At 41.7% G+C, this 20,742-nt stretch overlaps 1 protein-coding gene across 2 annotated transcripts in view; it reads right to left on the bottom strand.

The window, feature by feature from the left end:
• Window positions 1–711: 711 nt before the first annotated feature.
• The window catches only part of lrp4 (low density lipoprotein receptor-related protein 4), a 78,666-nt gene continuing 58,635 nt past the window's right edge, over window positions 712–20,742 (bottom strand). The window contains exons 13-38 of one of the 2 annotated variants that reach the window (XM_053864465.1): window positions 19,880–20,036; window positions 18,490–18,707; window positions 13,443–13,619; window positions 11,968–12,093; window positions 11,451–11,659; window positions 11,143–11,224; window positions 10,960–11,065; window positions 10,689–10,890; window positions 10,428–10,617; window positions 9,992–10,123; window positions 9,476–9,616; window positions 9,309–9,395; window positions 9,080–9,251; window positions 8,843–9,005; window positions 8,549–8,774; window positions 8,004–8,307; window positions 7,549–7,767; window positions 7,208–7,342; window positions 7,018–7,126; window positions 6,547–6,739; window positions 6,061–6,174; window positions 5,621–5,723; window positions 5,427–5,491; window positions 5,103–5,190; window positions 4,881–5,022; window positions 712–3,098 (exon numbers count right to left, since the gene is read on the bottom strand). In XM_053864465.1, the coding sequence (XP_053720440.1) occupies window positions 2,757–3,098; window positions 4,881–5,022; window positions 5,103–5,190; window positions 5,427–5,491; window positions 5,621–5,723; window positions 6,061–6,174; window positions 6,547–6,739; window positions 7,018–7,126; window positions 7,208–7,342; window positions 7,549–7,767; window positions 8,004–8,307; window positions 8,549–8,774; window positions 8,843–9,005; window positions 9,080–9,251; window positions 9,309–9,395; window positions 9,476–9,616; window positions 9,992–10,123; window positions 10,428–10,617; window positions 10,689–10,890; window positions 10,960–11,065; window positions 11,143–11,224; window positions 11,451–11,659; window positions 11,968–12,093; window positions 13,443–13,619; window positions 18,490–18,707; window positions 19,880–20,036 (4,202 nt within the window). In that variant the 3' untranslated portion in view covers window positions 712–2,756. The remainder of the gene's footprint in view (window positions 3,099–4,880; window positions 5,023–5,102; window positions 5,191–5,426; window positions 5,492–5,620; window positions 5,724–6,060; window positions 6,175–6,546; window positions 6,740–7,017; window positions 7,127–7,207; window positions 7,343–7,548; window positions 7,768–8,003; window positions 8,308–8,548; window positions 8,775–8,842; window positions 9,006–9,079; window positions 9,252–9,308; window positions 9,396–9,475; window positions 9,617–9,991; window positions 10,124–10,427; window positions 10,618–10,688; window positions 10,891–10,959; window positions 11,066–11,142; window positions 11,225–11,450; window positions 11,660–11,967; window positions 12,094–13,442; window positions 13,620–18,489; window positions 18,708–19,879; window positions 20,037–20,742) is intronic. The other variant, XM_053864466.1, reaches the window with a different exon arrangement.

The raw sequence follows: 20,742 nt of genomic DNA, 5'->3' as shown, positions 1-20,742 counted from the left end.
CGGGCCCGACGCCTTGAAAATAGCTTTTAGAAACATGATGAAATGCATTTTATTAATTGTTGCGTGAATAACTATATTACAATGCTGGGACAAGATACCCATCGTCATCAGTCTGATAGACAGTTTGTCACATGTATGGCAATCTTTGTTCATCTCATAACCATTAAAAAAAAATTACGGCAATTGGTGCCAGTTTGGTCTGTTTTTAAATCCGATTGAACACCTGCAGTGACCTAAAGGTAAAACATAAGAGAACAAGAGTTTGATTATTGGCTTGTGGTAAAAGGTTTGTAATGTTTGATTTATCTTACTCGAAAAATAATTGAATGTCAAACATTGACATTAATGAAGAATGACATTAATGGTAAGAATGTTAACATTCATTTGAATTAATTATTTAAATATTTATTAGTACTTAATCGAGTTATTATTCTTTTCATTTGCTTTTGAAGTGAACTTGTTAAATGGTGTAGCGACTACATGGACATGCTGCACATCAAGGTTCAGTTTTTCAGTTTCAGTTCCCCTGACTTTCCTCTGCTCTTTCATTGAGTTGTATTCTCAGGACGAACAGCAGCAAGTTACCCCAAACCTGGACACAATGGTCGAGTGCACATTTAGCAACAGAACCATTCAGCCTGTCAAAGAGTGGTCAATGAAGGCACACAGACGAGTGTTTCATCAAAAGGCAAATGCAATTTTATATTAAAAGATAGCAAAGGGATAATCCACTATATCACACAACACAGCTTGTTAGTACTGCCATGGAAATACATATACAGTCTTTTCATATTTACACATCAAATAACAGCCAAATCATAAATACCTCTTTTTGTTAACTTTACAACAGCTATAACGCGACCGGTATTCCATAAAAGGGCACTATTAAATAACTGGCATCTTCCCTATCATTTACAATAGTTGAAAACACAGTGGTTAAAAAGAATCCAGCAAAAAATAAAAACAAATAATGTTCTTCTCCAGTGAGTAAAATTAATAGAAGTCTAGAAACATGTCAAGAGATCCCTTTGTACAAAAGACTATACAATGTAGCACGACAACGTTGGCTTGGATCATCCTCGTGATAAAATCTGTACAATTTAGCCTGTTCCTGCAGCAGAGGTGGAGGGACCGAGAGCCGGGGTGATGATGTGTACCAACAGTAAGACACCTTAGTTATGTAGCTGCCAAGACCCTCTTTCATTGGCTTCAGTGCTTCGTCTAGCAGCAAAATCAGCAACCTGCTGAGCTTGTAGCGGATACTTCAATATACACGGTTCTAAAATGTCTAACCAATATACCTTTGTACAAATAGCATTATTGCATTTCATTGTACTCTGACGTTAAAGCGACGCGTCTGTACTAGTATTAGGAATTTCCTTAAGTTTTCTGTTTTTTTTCCTTCTGAATAGTTATAGCCCTCTGATATAGTCTGTGTTCCCATAACTCAGATTCAACTGTGGTCTTCAGAAAAATGAAAATTAAAACCATGTACGGTGTGTGGCAGTGCAAATATTATTTGGTTTTACACTGTAGTTCTATGGATGTTTGAACAAAAACAAGAGATTTATGAAGAACTTACATATATTAATGGTAATCAACAACTAAACTGAATTCATTAAAACACCATTTGGGGCCATGATTCTAAGATAATCGCTTTAGACACTGACACAGGGACACATCACTTGCTGTACTTACCTGTTTTTTGTTTGTTTAAGGTTTTAATACCTCCTCACAAAAGAAAGATGATGAGTCCGAGGAGATAGTTACCGTGGTCACTTGACTTCATTTAAATACTACACTAACTAAAAGAGCCACCTAAGTGCTGTGAATCCTGAGAACACATATATTTACATCTATTAAAAAAAAAAGGGGCCGGGGTACTGCAGTTCAAATAAATTAAGTTCATAATACTTTTCGGGGACGATTTTAACAACACAAAATGGTGCAAACCACAGCTATCTGCAAAGTCACACACCAGGAGCAGTAATTACAGAGATGCTTGAGTGACACGAGTCGCGTACTTTGTTTCAAAATCACTACTTAAAATGCACATTCTACAGCCTGTGACAAAATAAATATATAGCTGAGGAATGAAAACAAAAGAAAACGTCTGGCTCTTAGGCTGTCACTTCCCAGACGATGCCTGAGGATCAATTCTGTTTAAATAAAAAAATAAAAATAAAAAACCCCAAATAACTACAATTAAAAATCTGAAGCAGGTAGTGTCGAAGCCTGGATGCCACACTGTTAAATAAACTGAAAGTAACACTTGATAACTGTAATTTAAGGAGGAAGTGTGAAGGCTGTGAAGCTCCACCCTTTGGCACGGTCAGAAAACAACTCCAGATTCAACAATACACCTGTCAGCACACCCACTCTGAAGTACGAAAAAGTTCATAAATAGAAAGACCTCAGAGAGGTGTGTCATTACAATGCAGAGTGGAGGATGTTATAGCTTTGTTCCTAAATCGCCCAGAATCCAGAGAAGCATCTGTCTTTCAAAAGGCTCCACTTGGTGCTGGAGTCTCTGCCACGTTTGAATTCTCTCTGATGTCCAAATCTGTGAGAGGAGTGGGAGGCAGCTGGAGGACTTCTACTGTATGTTGAAGTAGGACGGTGCCACAGTTTAAGAGACGTATTCTGTTTGACTATTTCCTATAGCGACTGTGCTTGTACCACTTGAAACTCTGAACCAGCTATAAATACAGGTGTGTTTTAGGTAGAGGCGGCTGAGATGATGAAGGACTCTGGGTTCAGACTTCACTTTCTGTGGAAGGCTTGCGTGTGCAGGACCAGCCGGTGTCGGGAAGACTGTGTGTGGCGTGGCGCAGTGGGGTGATGGCTGAAGGAGTCAGGGTGGTAATGGAGGAGCATTCGGACGCCTCCTCCTGGAGGAGTTGCTCCGTTTCTCCATCGTCAAGGGAGGCGCTGCTGGCCTGCAGGGAAACGGTGTCCGTGCGCATGCAGGTGTGAAGGCCGCCTCGGGATGGTTTGATCTGTTTCAGGTCGTCCCAATAAAGCTCCTCATGAGACAGAAGACAAACACCCTCCACAATGCGGATCTTCTCCTTGGTGTAGCCTCCGTCTCCTCCCCCCTGAGAGACAAGAGCCGTAATAATGAACGATTGTGCCAACAATACTGACAAAATATGACATTCACGTGTTGCTATTTCATGAAAGGACGGATTAAGGCGGATCTTTCTGCTGTTTTCTCACGAGCTTGAGCTTTAACATAATCCAGGCACTACATTCGTCGAGAGATTTAATTCAGAGTATGAAGACACTCCCAAAACATGTCACTGAGGCTAGACTGCAGGGCTAATGCTCAATTCCAAATCTTTTTTTTTTTTTTTTGCAAGATTGTTCACATTTCCAATCAAATGTGATGAGTATGTGTCTCCAGTGTGGACTTTAACACCTCCAATTTGCAGGAGACAACGACATCACACACACACACACAGTGTGAGGGAGCTCAGTCTTTGTAACAAGGACGCTCACAGTGGAGCGGATCTGCCGATTTAAAAGTTGCTTTCTCACCGGAACCAGCAATTGCACAACATATTCCTTTGAAGGAAATGGTTAAGATGAGAAAGAGCCAGGTATTTAGACATAATGTTTTGGGGTCAATAGCAGCAACATCCACACAGACAAACTTGTGGATGCGGACTCGCAACCAAGAGCGATTCTGACGTGATCCACTTCACTGACGCCGAGTTCACTCATCATTTCCAGATGACACGAAGAACTTGTACGCGTTCTGTACACTAGTGAGCGTTCGATGATGTGCAGGTCGGATGAATGCGACCTGTTCAGACTGAATCAATCGGACCAAGTGGCCTGGGTCGCATTTGAAATAATTGGCTCTGGGTTGTTTGGGCTGCCATTAAAAGATCAGGAACAGGTCAAAAAAAGGCAAAAAAAAGGGGGATTTTGGTCACTTGAGGCTGCAGTCTGAATTAACTTCTGTTGTGGTTGAGTTGTGCAGAAACCTGCTCATAATTATGCCAAATATTCATAGAGATTATAAACACACAACTGCAAACTTCAAACACATCAATTAAAAAAACATTCCATGCAAATAATTTATTTATTTTATACTTCTTAATTTTAATAATCAAATTAAAGGTAATAAATGCCCCCTTTTATTTTGTCAAAAATACAACAAAATGCAGGTTTATTATAATAACTATACAGATGCATCAGACATGTTGTTGTTCTTGATTTATTTATCTTATTAATAAGTACGTCTTATTACTACAAATTATTTTTTTTTAAATACAGTCAAATATTGTATAAATACAGCATTAAAAAAATGTATGTTCACATCTTCAGCCACTGACTTTTTTTCAATTAGGTCCATGAGATCCATGCCTCACAGAGCATAACAGAAAGGCTTTTAATTCACTAAGAACATGAACAATAACACTAAAAATAATTTACTTTCTAAAAGGTTTCAGCAGAGGCAGCAACTGAAGCGAAAAGTGCTGTTAATGTTGCAAAAATGTGGGCAATAAAGCAATGACTGAGCAGGATCTTCCAATATGACGTATTGTTTATGCCTGATTTCAGTTTCAGACATTTACAGTCTGAAGTGAACTTGTTCTCTTAAACCTGTAAGCTGGCTAAAGTCAAATGTCTCGAGCAATATTCAATGAAATGACTTGTTTCCGCAGCACAGCAGGTGGTTGCATGCAAGTCTACAAACCAAAACAAAACCTCCATGCAATGAACACTACCTCTCCACAGGGCATGTGGCTCAAAAAATAAACGGGGAGAGAGAGTTGTAGGGATGAGAGAACTGCAGTGGAGGACAGGAGGATGATTGACAGGTTGATTGACAGTTCCTTGAAACAAGAATTCAGCATGGACGTGCTTACCTCCTTCTTGTATCGAAGCTGGTTGTATATTGGAGGCTTCTGCGACGCCTCCAGCTTGACCTCCTGTGTGGACGTCCGGTATGAGGGGTTACTGTAGGTCAAATTGCTCACGCCAGGATCTGCAAACTTGGACTTTTTGTGCCTATTTGTCCGGAGAGAGAAGACATGAAGACTGTCAAGTGCGAGGACGGGACTTCAACAATATTTGAAACAAAAACTCACCTGTAAATAATCAGAGCAGCGATGAGAATCAGAATGGCCAGCATGGTCAGAACTCCTCCAATCACGTAGCTGATATGAAGTCCTTCTCCTGGACAAAAATAGAATTACTTATATTTAAGGCAAAATCTTTTGTGGTCCTAACAAATAACTATTACTACAAGCATTCAAGTATAACACAAACTGTTAAAATAAATATCAATTATACAAAATAATACTTAAAAAATGTAAAAAAAAAGATTTACACTTGGACACAGATGCAAGGGAACATTTACTCCTACAGTGTTTGGTAAGAAAGGCTAAAAAAGAGAGAATGCCAATATTCACCCTGAGGAGCAGACACCACGTTGCTATGAAGGCATTCTTCCAGGTTGAGGTTTTTCTCAGTGCAGCTACAGGAGAAGAAGACAACAGCTTTATTATTAACATGTCAGCTGTTCTCAGGTTTTCAAAGCCGTCATGACAGAATGGATCCTGAACTTCAGCATCAGACACTGCAAGTTGGAGACAGGGTGACTCACTTGACCAGTGACGGCCCTCTTTCTGTTGGAGCCTTGGGGATCTTGTTTGGGATGGCTGTGCTGCTGATGTCAATGGAAGGGGAAGTCGGAACGAAACCTGAAACTGAACACACGCAGATGAGCAGCTGAAGGAGACAGTCACAAACACTTTAGTGGGTCGCTGGAGTAACTGTGGGTGCTAACTTTAAGAAAAACATTTGAGTTCAATAACGTGGCATAAGGAAGCCAAAAGGGTTTGGGTTTCATATTTGGTCTGGACATCTTAAACTAGTTATGCCTGAAATATCCTGCAGCGAGACTCCATGCTTGTCTGATACTTTTACATTTTTCAAACAACGAATCATAATCACGCTGACCCTGTACTTTTCAACTTAAAAGATGGTGTGTGTGTTATGTAGGTACTTGATGCCTGGCAATCAAAAGAACATGTTTCTACTCACTGGTGGAGCAAGGCCGTCGATCTGCCTCATCAGGACACGCACATACGAAACTGTTGGTCTTTGCAAAGCAGAGATGAGTGCAGCCACCATTGTTAACGCCACACAGATTGGTTCCTTAAAGACGGAAATATTCACAGTAAACACTCACAGTGTGGTTCTCCTTCTTTCAAAAGCAGTTACTCAAATTTAAGAGTGATATTAAAAGTCATCTATTTAATATGATCAAAGGAAAATTCTGGATTTTAGTACTCCAGTCACACTATTGCTAGCCTGCAGGTGCATAAACAGCTGTCAGGAGAAAGGAATAAATCCTGATTTCTAAGGAGAAAAATCATGACGGTGAGAACTACACATCTGTTCTACACTGTGGCTGTAAAAGGGGCCATATGGAAGGCAGCTAAATGATACAAGTGAAATGTTTTTCACTGTCAAATGGAGATGCATTGTCGGTGGAGGGAAGATAACCGTTTGTACATTGGCCCTCACCTGTCTGCCTGCTAGGTGATACTACAATAATATCCATTAGACCCTCCACATTGGCCAGCACTGTTTCCTTGTTACGGCCAGTGTGTTTGTCCACTCGCTGGATGGACTTTGTCTGCCAGTCTGTCCAGTAGATCCAACGGTCTTGCTGCGAGAGTCGGGAGAAAGGAGTTAGAGGAGATGACACCGGCTTCAACTAGGGAGACGGGCGAGAAGAAGAGAGGAAAGGAAAAACACAGACAAGGAACAGGGGAATGGGAGGAATAAAGGGGCGGAGAGGGAGAGAGAGGAGGAAGAAATGAGGGTCAGAGTGGAAGGAAAGAAATGGTTCAGTCAAATGAGATCGGCGCGTGTCGCGGGACGAGAAGATGAGAGCCACAAGGGGAGCTGATGAATAGGAGAGCGCAGGTGAGGTGGGGGTGGCAGCCAAAGGAGCTGTTTGATTGACAGCTGGAGATGAAGAAGGTGGGGTACCTGCGTTAGGGCAAAGGGGTGGGACACCGGGCTAACAAGGATCTGACGGAGCTTCCCGCTCAAGTCAGAGCTTTCAATCCGGTCCAGGTGGGCATCGACCCAGAAAATCCTGCAGACAGGAAACGTTAAGACATAGGAGTTAAATAAGACAACAGTTAAATGCAACAGTTAAAAGAGTAACATCCAATACCTTCGTGTATCATAGTCCAGCGTGAGTCCATTTGGCCAGCCGAGGTCAGTGTTGATCAGAACCTTCCGGTCCGAGCCGTCCAAGTGGGATCTCTCAATCTTTGCTATGTGACCCCAGTCAGTCCAGAACAGGTATCTGAATCAAGGAAGAGGAATTTGATTCAACGGTAGCACAACCACAATTATACACCAGGGAAGCAGTGCAGACATAATCATGAATGTGCAGAGGGAAGCAGTGCAGTAATCTGCTGGTTTTGGTGCTCCAGGGAGCAAAAGTCTCTCCAAAATTTGACATTGACATTTAGCTTCAGATGGGTGCCTGAGACAGACTTTCAGTCTTACCCTTTGCTTGGAAACACTGCGATGGCTCGAGGTTCGTCCAGACTGTTGTTCACTAGTACTTTTCTGCTAGTTCCATCCAGCCGGGCCACTTCAATGGTGTTCCGTCCAGTGTCGGTCCAGTACATGTTTCTTGCCACCCAGTCCACAGCCAGTCCATCGGTGGTCTTCAGGCCCTGGCTGATCACCGTCTCCATGTTGGTACCGTCCAGGTTGGCTCGTCTGCGTTTGTTAAATAATACAGTATGACAAAGTCAAACATAAACTGTGCCCATGTACGTTGATCTACATCAGTGATTCTTAACCCTAGGGCTGAGGCTGAGGAATCAGTTCTATTACTTGAATGGGCCCCGGGCCCATTTGTTCAGGGAAAGGCGGGTCCCCGAGATCAAAAAGGTTACGAATCCCTGATCTACATCATACTGTAGGGACTGTGGACAGACGTAGTGGTCTCCTACCTTATCACATCCAGGGTGACGTCAGTGTAGTAAAGTTTCCCATCCACACTGTCGTAATCCAAGGATATAACATTGTGGAGTTCCGGAACAGGCACGTGCACGTCGGTGTGGTCGTTGGTGTCAAGTGAGATCCTCCGCACACTGACACGGTTAGAGAACATCAGATATGTCTCCGGTGAGTCGTCACAAGATCGGCCATCGCTTTTAAGTACGATGCCCGTAGGACAGGCGCAAGACGTGCCGTTGGGACGAGGAAGGCAAAGATGAGTGCATCCACCGTTCCTTCTGCCACACTTGTTGAAGCCTAGAGCAGACAGAGAGTCTTTTGAACAACTGTTCACTGTGCTGAGATAAAAAAGGACGCACAATCATAAAAGCCACACATGCCAATGTGAACGATGATGAAATGAAACACATTTAGTAAAACAGCAACACAGAAAATGAGCTTACTATATCATAAAACCTCTGTTTGGGGCTAGCTGTAACTCATCTGAGGTGTATCTTATGTCTCGCTGTCTTAGAAATGATGTGCTAAAATGACTCACCCAGAGCTCTTTCTCTGTCCACAGCCTGGATGTCCATCAGGCCCGGCAGATTTCCTCGCACTGTGATGGTGTTGGCCCCGGTGTTTTTGTCTGCCCGCTGAATGCTCCGGCTTTGCCAGTCGGTCCAGTAGATATGAGACCCCAAGAGGGTTAAACCGTATGGGTGCTGGACTGGGGTCACCAGAGTGCGTCGGTTTTGCCCATTCAGGTCGGCGGCCTCAATGCGCTGCAAAGAACCAACACAAGATGTAAAAAAAAGTATATATTTAAGAGTTTCTTTGTAGCACTGCTCACCTCAGTGTGAGCATCAGCCCACAGCAGTTGCAAGCCAGCACTGTCTATTGCCAGACCATTGGGCCACCCCAGGTTGTTACTGATGAGAACCACACGGTCAGATCCATCCATTGCAGAGCGCTCCAGCTTGGCGTTCTCCCCCCAGTCAGTCCAGTACATATAGCTAAAAGGCCACGAAAAACAAGTCAGTGAAATATCATCATAAGTCATCAGAGTTATAAACCACAGCACACTCACCCCATCTCATTATAGAGGGCGATGGCTCGAGGACTGTCCAGGTTTTGCCAGATAAGAACTTTACGCATGGATCCATCTAAGTTGGCGACCTCGATGCGGTTCGTTCCAGTATCAGTCCAGTAAATCTTCCTTCCAATGGCATCCACTGCCAGTCCATCAGTCGTCATCAGTCCTGCACAAACGTATAGTCAAGCCACCTATTCCTGCATTAAGGATCTTAAAAAGTTACCTGTTGATATGATGTCCTCATACGACGTTCCATTAATGTTCGACCGGCTGATTTTCTTCAACGTGCTGTCAGACCAGTAAACCTTTCCTGTAGTGGTGAGAGTATCCTTCAATCCCACATTGAGGTAGTAAAAAAGAAGTTAACAAATGTGTAGGTAATGAACAAACCCTCTTTTGGGTCTACTCCTATGGCAATAGTATTTTTCATGGAGCTGTTCACGGCAAGAACAACGTCAGCAAAATACGGAATATCCAGGGAAACCATGCGGATGTCTGTCCTCCGGGCAAAGATGAGGAAGCTGCTCATTCCTGCACACAGAAAATCAAAGCATGACAACACCATCTTGTTTAAAGAGGAATTTATAAAAGCCTCCATACATAGTCTTTTTATATTGATGTAACGCAAGAGAAACCATTAAAGATAACAATGTTTGCAAGGCAACAGATGTGATGTGCGTGTGCCTGTGTAAGAAGAAGCAAAACAAATAAAGTTTGCAAAGGAAACAGCAAAGATTAATGTTTGTACAAATCACTCTGCCAGAGCTGGTATCACCTCTCTCCTTTTCCTATCCACCAGCACTCCATCCTCAGAAGTTCTCTCCCTGTATATGTTTTGAATCTGGCTTAACCACCAGAATCTGACCTCCCTCTCTTTCACAGAGGGGAAAAGATATGTTAACAAACCTGGCGTGCAGGTCTTTCCATCCGACTGTAAGTTGATCCCAGTGGGGCAGGCACAACTGGAGGCTTTGGGAGCAGGAGCCAAAAGACAAAGGTGGCTACAGCCGCCATTTTTCACTGCACAGGGGTTGTTCACTTCAAACAAGGGAAATAAAAACAGTTTTAAATTGAGGCGCAAGGTAGTTAAGAAACATAGTGGGAATAAAAAAGGATTTATCGCTCACAAACAGAAATGAGTGAAAAACATTGATACATAAATGGACATGATTACACAGTGTTCACGTTCATTTATCACAAATGACATTAGCATAGGGGTGTAGACATGGTTTAAATCACTTTGGAGTTGCAAAGCCACTTCAAGCTTGACAACTCATCTTTCTTCAAACATTCAAATAGTTATAAAAAACAGTCGCTTCTATAATTTCCAACTCTTCCTCACCTGTTTCTCGGTGTCTCTGGAACATGTGAATGTCCATGAGGTTCTCCAGGTTCTCAGCAAGCGTGTGCCGCCCCAAACCAGTGTTCTTGTTGGCGCTCTGGATGCTCTTCGACTGCCAGTCCGTCCAGTAAATCTTGTCTTCATGTACAGTCAAGCCAAATGGATGGGGCAACTGGCTGCCGATTAAAACCTGGAGCAAATAAGCAGCAATTGACAGGTTAATGATTAGCGACAACAGCTATCATCAAAGGGCTGCATTACCTGCCGGTCTGAACCATCAAAGTTGCCGAACTCAATGGTCTTCATGCCAGCGTCAGCCCAGTAAAGTCTCTTGGTCTCGTAGTCGATGGCCAGGCCGTTTGGCCACGTCAGGTTGGACGAGATGATGACGATGCGGTCAGAAGAATCCATTCCAGCTCGTTCAATCTTTGGGTTGGCACCCCAGTCAGTCCAGTACATGAATCTATTGAGGAAGAGAAATCAATGAAAGAGTCAATGAAAAATAATAATAACAGGTATCTGATTCTCTCACCCTCCGATTGGGTCGACAACTATGTCCCTTGGCCGATCCAGATTCTCCCAAATCAGAACGGTCCTCATACTTCCATCAGCATTTGAGACCTCGATGCGATCCGTACCTTCATGAGTCGCAGGAAAACGTGTTACAGTGAAAGAGAAATGTATATGTGAGGTGCTACGGTGAGAATTGGTTTACCAGCATCGGTCCAGTACAGCTTGCTGGTTACCCAGTCGATAGCCAACCCTGCAGGGCTCTCTAGACTGGTGTCCACCACCACCTGCAAAACAGTTGTCATTTATGAAGCATTTAATAGCACCAACAATTTCTCTTTTTAATACTTTTGGAATTTAGACACACGATTACTATAAGGAGTGGAAAAGGTATCGGGTTCATTCGTACATTTAACTAGTTCAATTGTTTCTTATGAAGTTGCTGAACATGGGTGCAATATTCAATATGATCCAGCAGGAGGTAGTATTGTTTCACATCTAGCATATACTAACCTCCTGCTTAGAGCCGTTCCACAGCGCTCTGTTGATGGAGTCTGTGGTAACATCAGTCCAGTATATGAAGCCATCTCTGGAGTCCCAGTCCAACGCCACAGCATTGCGCACGTCAGCCAGAGGGATAACATCATCGGACATGTCCTCTGTATCAAAGCTGATTCGTCGGATGTCCGTCCTTCGGGCAAAAAGCAGGAACTTGTCAAGACCTGATTAAAGACCAGAGGTCTTCTGTCAGTCTTCTAGTTTTAACAGTGGGGGTCAACAATGAACACAAACAACAGCACTCACACAAAAAAACAATACACATCATCAATCATTTAAGAACTATGTAACAATTATCCAATTAAAATGGAACAGTATATATTGCTATTTTTACGATTATGATAATTACACTTTAAACTACATTATTAAACACATATTATCTCTAAAGCTGTAATATATCATTGGTAATCTTTCAGCTAACATGTTTAGAGAGAGCAATAATATGTAATTAGGAGATGTCAGCAGGACTTACTGTTAGCACAGTTGTGGTGGTCCACTTTTTTGAAGCCAGTGGGACAAGCACACGTGTATGTCTTGTTACTTGGGAGACAAAGATGGCTGCAGCCTCCATTGTTGGTGCCACAGCGGTTTCTGCCCCCTGCGGGACAGAGAGTTCAGTTAAAGGCTCATCGACATTAATATCAATCAATACATACACATTTTAAAATAAGAAATACTGGGATTCCATTCTGTTTATACAAAAAAAACTCGATAGAATTTCATCCACTATTTTTCGTATGTACTACCATTGTGATTCTTACAAGGTTCTCATGAATAAGTCAAACGCCACCGCCATCATGAGACGTCACTGGAATACTTCTAAACACAGGTGCGCTGTGCACTGAAGCGGTGGACGTAGCGGCAATATTGGCGAATAATGAGAGATTTGTCAATGGCTTTGCGGAAGCAATGACTCGTGTTACTGTAAGATGATGAAGTGTCTGAACATAAGGAGCAGAGACCGGCAGCTACAACGGTAATGCAAATCTCTGTTAAGAAGGATCAGCAGTAGAAAACCTTTAATGCGTCAGTCTTTTACCAGCAGGTATTGATGCCTCGTCAACGCGGCTTTGATAGCTTCTTTCCACAGTTTTGATAGTGTCATTGCTTTCGGATTGTTTATGTTCAAAAACCATGGCCATTTGCAGTTTCTTCTAAAACCCATTTGAGGCAAACTGTCCAGGCAAAATAATTCTGGAAAGCAGCGAGGTGCAGATGGTTGCCACTCATCCCTCATTCTTTAAACTTGCTTCACCTATTTCTTAAGACGCTCATTACCTTTCCGTAAGACAAACAGGCTTCCATATTCACTGGTGCCATTAGAACATCCAACTGTCATGCAAGGGTTCGGAAATTTCTCATCTGGTACTGATGTTAAAGGACAGTTTTTTACGTGCATTCTAATCTAACGGTGTGGCGACAGGACGTCACAAAGCCTTGTTTCCTGTTCCAACCTTATAATGTTGGAAAGCAAAATAAAACCCTAAAATACTAATAAAATTAAGACAACACAAAACAACAAATGTCCATGCTCAAGTAGCAGTTTGCCTTCAGCAGTTTTTAAACTGCTGAAGGCCTTTTTTGAACTCTGCACAATCCCTGTGCTTCAGCAGCTGAACTGTTTCATGGTCTGGACTCAAATTCAACAGTTAGTTTAAAACATGGCTTCATGGTAGGACAATCCCTCGCTGTGTGGCAGAAACATGATATTCAACATTATTGTGTATAATTTTGACATTTGTTCATTTCAGTTAAAAAAGGAGTCAGGGTTAGCTGCACTGTCAACACGAGGAAGACAGGCCACAAACACAATTGCAAGTGAAAGAAAACTCTGTTTTCATTCATCTTTGACCTCAAATGAAAAGCCACAGGGTTTTTGCTGACCTCCTCTTGGTCACAAAACGCTCTCATTTTAACTTTTACACATGGTTGTGGTCATGTACACACCTGCCGGCTGCCTCTGTGGATGCAGGGTGTGGATGTCCATGGGAAAGTGGAGCTTGTTGCGAATGATCTCCTGGTTCTTCCCAGTGAACTTGTTGGCACTGTTGATGCTTTTAGTGTGCCAGTCTGTCCAGTAGAGGCTGTCCTCAAAAACGGTTATGGCAAACGGATGAGGAAGTCCTATTAGGAAGAGAAGAAAAAGAATATAACCATTAACAGCTTGCAAAAACGGTGAGTCATAGTGAGATTGACACCTTTATAATGAGAGTGAAAAAAAGGTTCTAGTGAACGTGGAAGCTTGGATCCTCTTTCCAAACACCAAAATGGAAAGAACAAATGCTGCTTGGCTTGTTCCACAAACGCCTGCCACACATCCTAGCATTCAGCGCTGTGGGCTCGGCTGATGTCATATTATCCCCATTTAGATCCGTTCAGGGCTGCATTCAATTATTCTGCCTCTCATCAGCCCGTTTCTGGTTCAACTGCGGCCAGAGCAGCCACCAGCCTTCAGTTTCAAGACTTTTCCATCCAGAATTAAAATGAGAGAAACAGAGGCAGCCTTTACAAACAGACCCAAAAGCAGAGATTTTGAACTTCTTCATTGAATTCATGAATGACATTGAAATCAAACTTCTAAAGCAAACAGCAAATTGTACTACTGTAATAAAAAAAAAACAGACTTTCTTCAAGGCATTAAACAAAAAAAAACAAAAAAAAAACCATTCCTTTTGGGTCTTTACAGAGGCAATTGAAACATACTGACTCTCAAACAAGTTTCAGATGAATCTGACAAGAATCGACAATCAAATGTGATGCATTTAACTCAAAAAGCTTATATACGCAACTCCTGCCAGTAGTTGGACTGACCAGATTATGACTTTCATTCAAGGTCTCTGTACGTTACTCACTATCTGATGTTGAGTGTGCACAATAACAAAAGTGCAGAATAAGTGACTTTCTTGTCAAGCATCAAGACTGACAATAAGAATGAAGTTGATTTTTAGGAATTAAAAAAAAAACAATAGCAATGTTTTAAAGGAATCCTAATTCACTTGTGTGGCTGCTAACAGCTGCCCTGCTTTGTTTAGAACTGGGAAAACTTTCATAAAACAAACCAAATTTTGGCATGACCTGGTGTAGGTCGCTAGAATGCCAAGCTAACGTTGCTAGAACTCAGCAGTATGGAATCAATTCCTCGTACAAAATCTTCAAAAGTGATTTTTGAATCTGTCAGAGACCCCACACATGAAGATAAAAAGTCTGCTGTTGATTGTTTTGTCTGTGGTGTGCAGAAGAATCATCATTATAACTAAATGACAGAAAGACATCCACTGCATCCTTTTTATTGCCATCAATTCAATAAATGTCAAAACTCCCTCCTTTGCTTCCTGCGGACTGCTTCTTGATCGGCCACATTCTGTACCAGGTCACAGTTGAAGTCGGGAGCAAATTCCTCTCCCCACACATAAAAGGATTTTTGGTGGTAAATATCGAACAAGTTTAACACTAATGACTGTCTGCCTCGACTGCTTTCAGAGCCGATTATTGGGACAAATTCACTCTTAACACACCAAAGACAGAAGGATTCTCTGAATGGATAATCTTGCAAGACTTATGATAATCGGCCGTTTACCACCCCGGGTCGAGATTCTTCCGATACAAGTATGATGCACTTTCATGTTGTGAGTTTTATGTTTCCACTTTGTTTTATCAGGTCTGATCAAACAAAAATTTGTGGTTTGGAGGACCAACCGCAGACTTTTTATCATCTTGTGTTGGGGTCTGAGAGGTTGAAAAAAAAAAACAAAAAAAAAACGAATGATTTTGAAAATCCTCATGAGTGTGGCGAATGTGAAATTGCACTCTTAGTGGAGGTGAGGTATTTATAAATTAGATGCTATCATCTTGACAAGATAATACTTAGATGAAAATGACCATGATCTGAAGGACGGAAACATTTTGTTGCACAAAAAATTGTTCGTTTGTGTCTTACACTGAGACACCTATGCACATGAGAGAGACGCAGCCCGGCAGGAATCTGTCGCCACTTCACGCTTCCACTAAACATACAGCATATTTGGGACAAATCTTCCAAGCAAAGCCAAATTAATGTAACCCAACTCCTGCTGGGGAAACCAGTCATTCCTTAATAGATGGAAAAAGTGATTTCTGCTCTTAACAGAGTGATGGAGGTTGTAGTGGTTAGAGTATTGGCAGAAACTGTCCATTAAATGACGCTGTTTTACAGCGAAGAGCAAATGTCAAGTGGTGGTGGGCTGAAACTAGAGTTAAAACCAAATGATAATGAGACACAGAGAAGCTTGAATGTTCTAGCAGTGAATTGATTTTTTTGTTGAGTAGCAAAGTGGCAAGTGTTTTATGTGGGCAGCTACATTTTAAATTGTGCTAACACAGTAGAGCCCAAGGTGAGCTGAGCAAAAGAAACAAACCATTGACACAACACATGCACATGAACTCATAAGGACATTTGTTTGACGCTAATCCCATATTTGTTTGCATCAACCATCTTCTTTGTTGTTGTAGAGCAAATGTTCTCTTTAATCTCCATAGATTCTAATCTCACGACGACTGCAGGTGTGTTTGTCAGGTGATACTTGCCGTCTGTGTTTTCTGATCTTATCGCCACGTGGGGGTGATAAATAACACACCCCTATGCTTCATCTCAGTTATAGAGAGCAAGTTTTGGTCACGGTCACCTTACTCTAAATAGGCAGACACCTGACCCCTCCCCCTCCCGTTCTTCTTCCTGGACAGCTGCAGAAGCAGTTGCTGGTCACCGGGGCATCAGGCATCTAATTAAAATTCTCACTAAGGCCTTTTAAACCTCTCTGTCCCTGTCAAAAACACATTTTTTGCTCAAGCCTTGTAGTATATTTAGCGAGCAGGAGTGCACTTCAAAGCGGAAAAAAATTGCATGAAAGATAAACCTAGATACACTGAGTTACCTTCAAAATAGAGCTGGAGTTTCACTGGTTTTAAATGACATTTAGGATATGTCTAATGGGGCTATATATTGGTGCACAATTGAAGGGAAAGACTTGCCCTTTCCGTAAGGTTAAAGTTGAAAAACTTTAACAATAAATACTTCATTCATCATATATGTATCATATCACATTTGTAAAAACAGACTTAACAAAGGGTCAATATGCCCCGAAAACTGGGTGCTGATCTGCATTATATCGCAATTTTGGTTTATATTGTGATTCTTTGTCAGATTCGAGCGTGTGAATAATAAAAATGAACCTCAGGGTTTCCCCCAGATATTTGATCAAACTGCTAACTGTGGCTTGTACGTCTTAAGCATATTATTACACTCTTTATATACAAAGTAGTTTATGTGCCAAAACAAGGTGCCAGAACAGGTTCGGACAGTAAAATTTTGGGGGCTTAATTGTTTGCGTGATTGCGAGCCCGTGTCATCGCAGACCAAAGCGCAGATGCAGCAGGAGCGAGACGCCGTGGGAGTTGGATTAAATAACCAATAAAAACTACTTTCCCCGCAGTTTTACAGCCATGGACGACCATCGATTGCATAGATGCTGTTATTCCAGTATCTACAGTGCTCCAGAGCTATAATGAGCAAAGGTTAGCAGAGATGGCCAATTCTGTTCTTCTGTAATTCTGTTCTGTTGTGGAGTGACGGTTACAGTTAGTTAGTTAGTTAGTTGGCCGATACAAGCATCAACTATATGAATCCAGCAACGAGGAAGTTTTACACTTGTACGTTTGATCGGCTGCTCTATTGAGCAGGACACACACTTGAGTTCGAGTTCGGTTTACCAGGAAATGTAGCATCTTGCTGCTGTTCGGGGCAGAAATATACATCTTTTAGGTGCAAAAAAAATTGTGATGCATTTGAGAATCGTTTCTTTCCCCAGCACTAGTAACAACCCTCTTGTTATGTCTGTTTTCAAGTCTTTTTGTAGGTATTTTTGAAGTTCCTGCCCTCCAACTGTCCAGCTAGCAAACACACTTGCACACACCTTTACACTCCACACACACGTAGGACGATAGATACTCATTAACATTCCTTGGCACAGCAGCACAGAATGTTACCGTGACTATGCACAGGAACACACACACATATCCCATTTGTCCTGCGTGTTGTCTGAGCAAACAGAGGCTGCAGAGAAAGGACAGGGCCAATTACAGCCTTTTATCCAGAGAGTACACATTATTAAGGTGTGCTCACAGAGACAATGACGCCCTCACACTTGAACACATCCTGAATTCCTCTTCCTCTCCCAGACACTTCTAACACATCCTTTGACTTCTGTGGAAAACAATGAGGTTTAGTGAATTCAAGTCAGACGCCTTCGTTGGCTGGATTTGCATATGCACAAAAAAGGAGTGTGACAAAAAAAAAATAGAACAATGGGCAGGATCACAGTTGCGTGAAAAGTATCACAGGAATGTATTTAACTATACAAAGCAACACTTGAGGGAAACCATTATAGACTGTTAAAGGCTTTGATGAAGATGTCCCTTTCTCCTCCTGGACTTAAAAGATATGGGATGACAAGATGTAGCAAATCGACTGAAGACACAACTTCTACACAAACATTTTTACACAATGCTAAAACTCACTTCAATAATCTCATGGGGTCTGAGGATGTAGGTGAAACGGAATTCTGAATTGATTGAATTATAAAAAAGCTTGATCAGTGCAGCATAAACAAGGGCAGGGAAGATTCATGCTCCAATAACATGTGGGACTGGTTACTGTTATACTCTGTAAACATTTTATGATGTAAATAGAGACAAGGGCTTGAAGACTTTGTCAACCTCAAAGTCCTCCGTCAAAAGCAAATCGACAGTAGATGAGTCACGATGAGGCTGAACGTAGCAGGAAATTCATCATTCATTGGAAATGTTGTTCAGAAAATTAAAAAAAAGATATTTTTGACAAAAAGAAAGCTCATATGATGTATTTTAAGCAAACCAATCAAAAAATGGTTGTTATGAAAATGTCCTGAGCTGCACTGGAACAAGAATTCTGGATTTTATGATACTGTCAAATAAAAAGTACCTTGGTTGATGATGGCTTTGCGATTGCGTCCGTCCAGGTCGGCCCTCTCTATGACATGATGCTTGGCATCCACCCAGTACATGCGGTGACCAGCATAATCGATGGTCAGTCCATTGGGCCAGAACAGGTGTGTGTCAGCAATGACCCGCCGGTTTGATCCGTCCATGTTGGAGTACTCAATGCGTGGTGTGTTGCCCCAGTCAGTCCAGTAAATCTTCCTGCAGATATCCAAAAGGAACTTTTTAACATTGAATCCTGATGAAATGAACACAACGGAATGAGTGTATTTCAGAAGCATGGCGGCTGATGACAAAAACTCAAAAACAGCACTTGTTAATTCTTAGAGTTTCTTATTACTCTGAATTCATGTTCCTAGTATGTTTAGAATGCAAATATTTATAGCTACATTATGATTTAACTGAAATTCATGCAGAGCTCACATTGGACTTTTTAGTAGAGCTCTGTATGTCAGAGAAAATTTGAGATGCTTTTGGTCAAAACAGACAAATTAATAAAAATGTTGTCTAAACATATGAACTTTTCTTTTCATTTGTCATCAGGGATTTTATCCCACATTGGACTAAATGACAATGTGTAACTGTGACAATATCTGTATCTGTACGAACATCAAAATAGTGAAGGAAGTGTTGAAAATAATTATTAGCACGTCATTAAATATGGGGTACTGAAGAAACTCGCCCCTCAGGCAACAGACTCCAACGTACTGATTGGAGGAATTTCCGTGCCATGCAACCATTAGTCGCTGTGCTTTTTCCAGAGCTCCACCAGCAGTATCTAATGACCAGAAGGCTGTTTCGTCCAAAACATAATAATATATATTTTATAGGTGACACATTGGAGCGCACTCTGAAGACTCCCTTACTGAAAATAGCAATGAATCAAACTATCCCTTAAAGGAAGCACCACATGGCTTTACACAGGTACGATAATATGTGGGGAAGTGTTCCAGCGCCCTCCATTGACTGTTGGCCACTGGTTAAAAACTAGTGACTACAAGCTTTTAGAAGTCCAGGTAAACGCAATCCAATCTAAGTACATTTTCCATTATCTGTTCTGAGAAACAGATACTTTTAACTAGTAGATTTCTAGAAATTTAACTAGCTTTTCAGAGAGGCAAGATGAGTTCCAAAGCTCTTTGGTCTTTAAATTCAAATTTGAAACTGTAGATAAGGGTTCACTAACACTGAGCTTCCCTTGCAATCTGTGTGATTACTGGTTCTGCACAAATCTCGACGCCACCACGCAGTCAAACTCCAAACCTAGCTTTGCAGCTACACTGCAACTGGGACAGCTCCGGAGGGGATTGTGTGTACATTTGAAGCCATCTGCTTGTGCGTGTGTGAGGGGGCATGTGTCTTCTGGATTGTACCCCTCTATAGGATGCAGTGCGATCGCTCGAGGCTTTTCCATGTTTTGCCACAGTAGCACTTTGCGGTGAGTCCCGTCCAAGTTGGCCACTTCGATGCGGGATGTCCCAGAGTCTGTCCAGTACAACTTGTTATGGATCCAATCGATGGCCAGACCGCCTATAAAGAGGAATACTGCTCAGTGCTCGAAAGTTTCAGGGTATCATTAGTATTCAGCTTAATCTGAAACAAGGAGAACATCTGTTTGCTAAACTGGAAATACATCTAGTTCTACCATCACCGTTAAACTGTGTCTATGTGTTTAATAGTGTTTAATAATTAAATGCAGCCAAAAAAAAGAAACCATAAAAGAACATTCATGTCGATGTTTTTTTAACTTGGCAATAGATGCCACGATTTAAGGAGATACAGTGGATGATGAAAGTCGTTGTCTTTTGCCGCAATAGACAAGCCGGGCTCGAGATAATGATTATCACTTTTAAATTGCCACATCAAGCACTGTAAAACTCAAAGCCCCAATATATTTACGATCCTATTATTTACTGCCTAACAGTAAAAACATCCCCGGCCGTCATACCACACATCCCATAAGCTCTTTTCACGGTGAACACAAGGTTTGAGGCAGATTTGTATTCCTGACTTAAAACGGTTAGTTTCAGAAAATCAAATTAGAGTTCATGTCCAAAGAAGAGATAAGTTTAAGATATGAAATGGCAATGTTCATAGATATTCTCTAATAAATGATCATTATAAAAAGTACAGCAAGATGTGTGAGCACTATGAGAAGGACAAAGTGAAGGTGCACTGAAAAAAAAAAGCTGCAAACCACAGCGCACGGTTCAACTTATGTCTGAAGACGCTGATG

Source organism: Synchiropus splendidus, chromosome 5 (genome assembly GCF_027744825.2).
Source record: "Synchiropus splendidus isolate RoL2022-P1 chromosome 5, RoL_Sspl_1.0, whole genome shotgun sequence".
Taxonomy (NCBI): Eukaryota; Metazoa; Chordata; class Actinopteri; order Syngnathiformes; family Callionymidae; genus Synchiropus; species Synchiropus splendidus.
The sequence above is the reverse complement of the archived record's forward strand: the minus strand, read 5'-3'. Positions and strand labels throughout refer to the sequence as shown.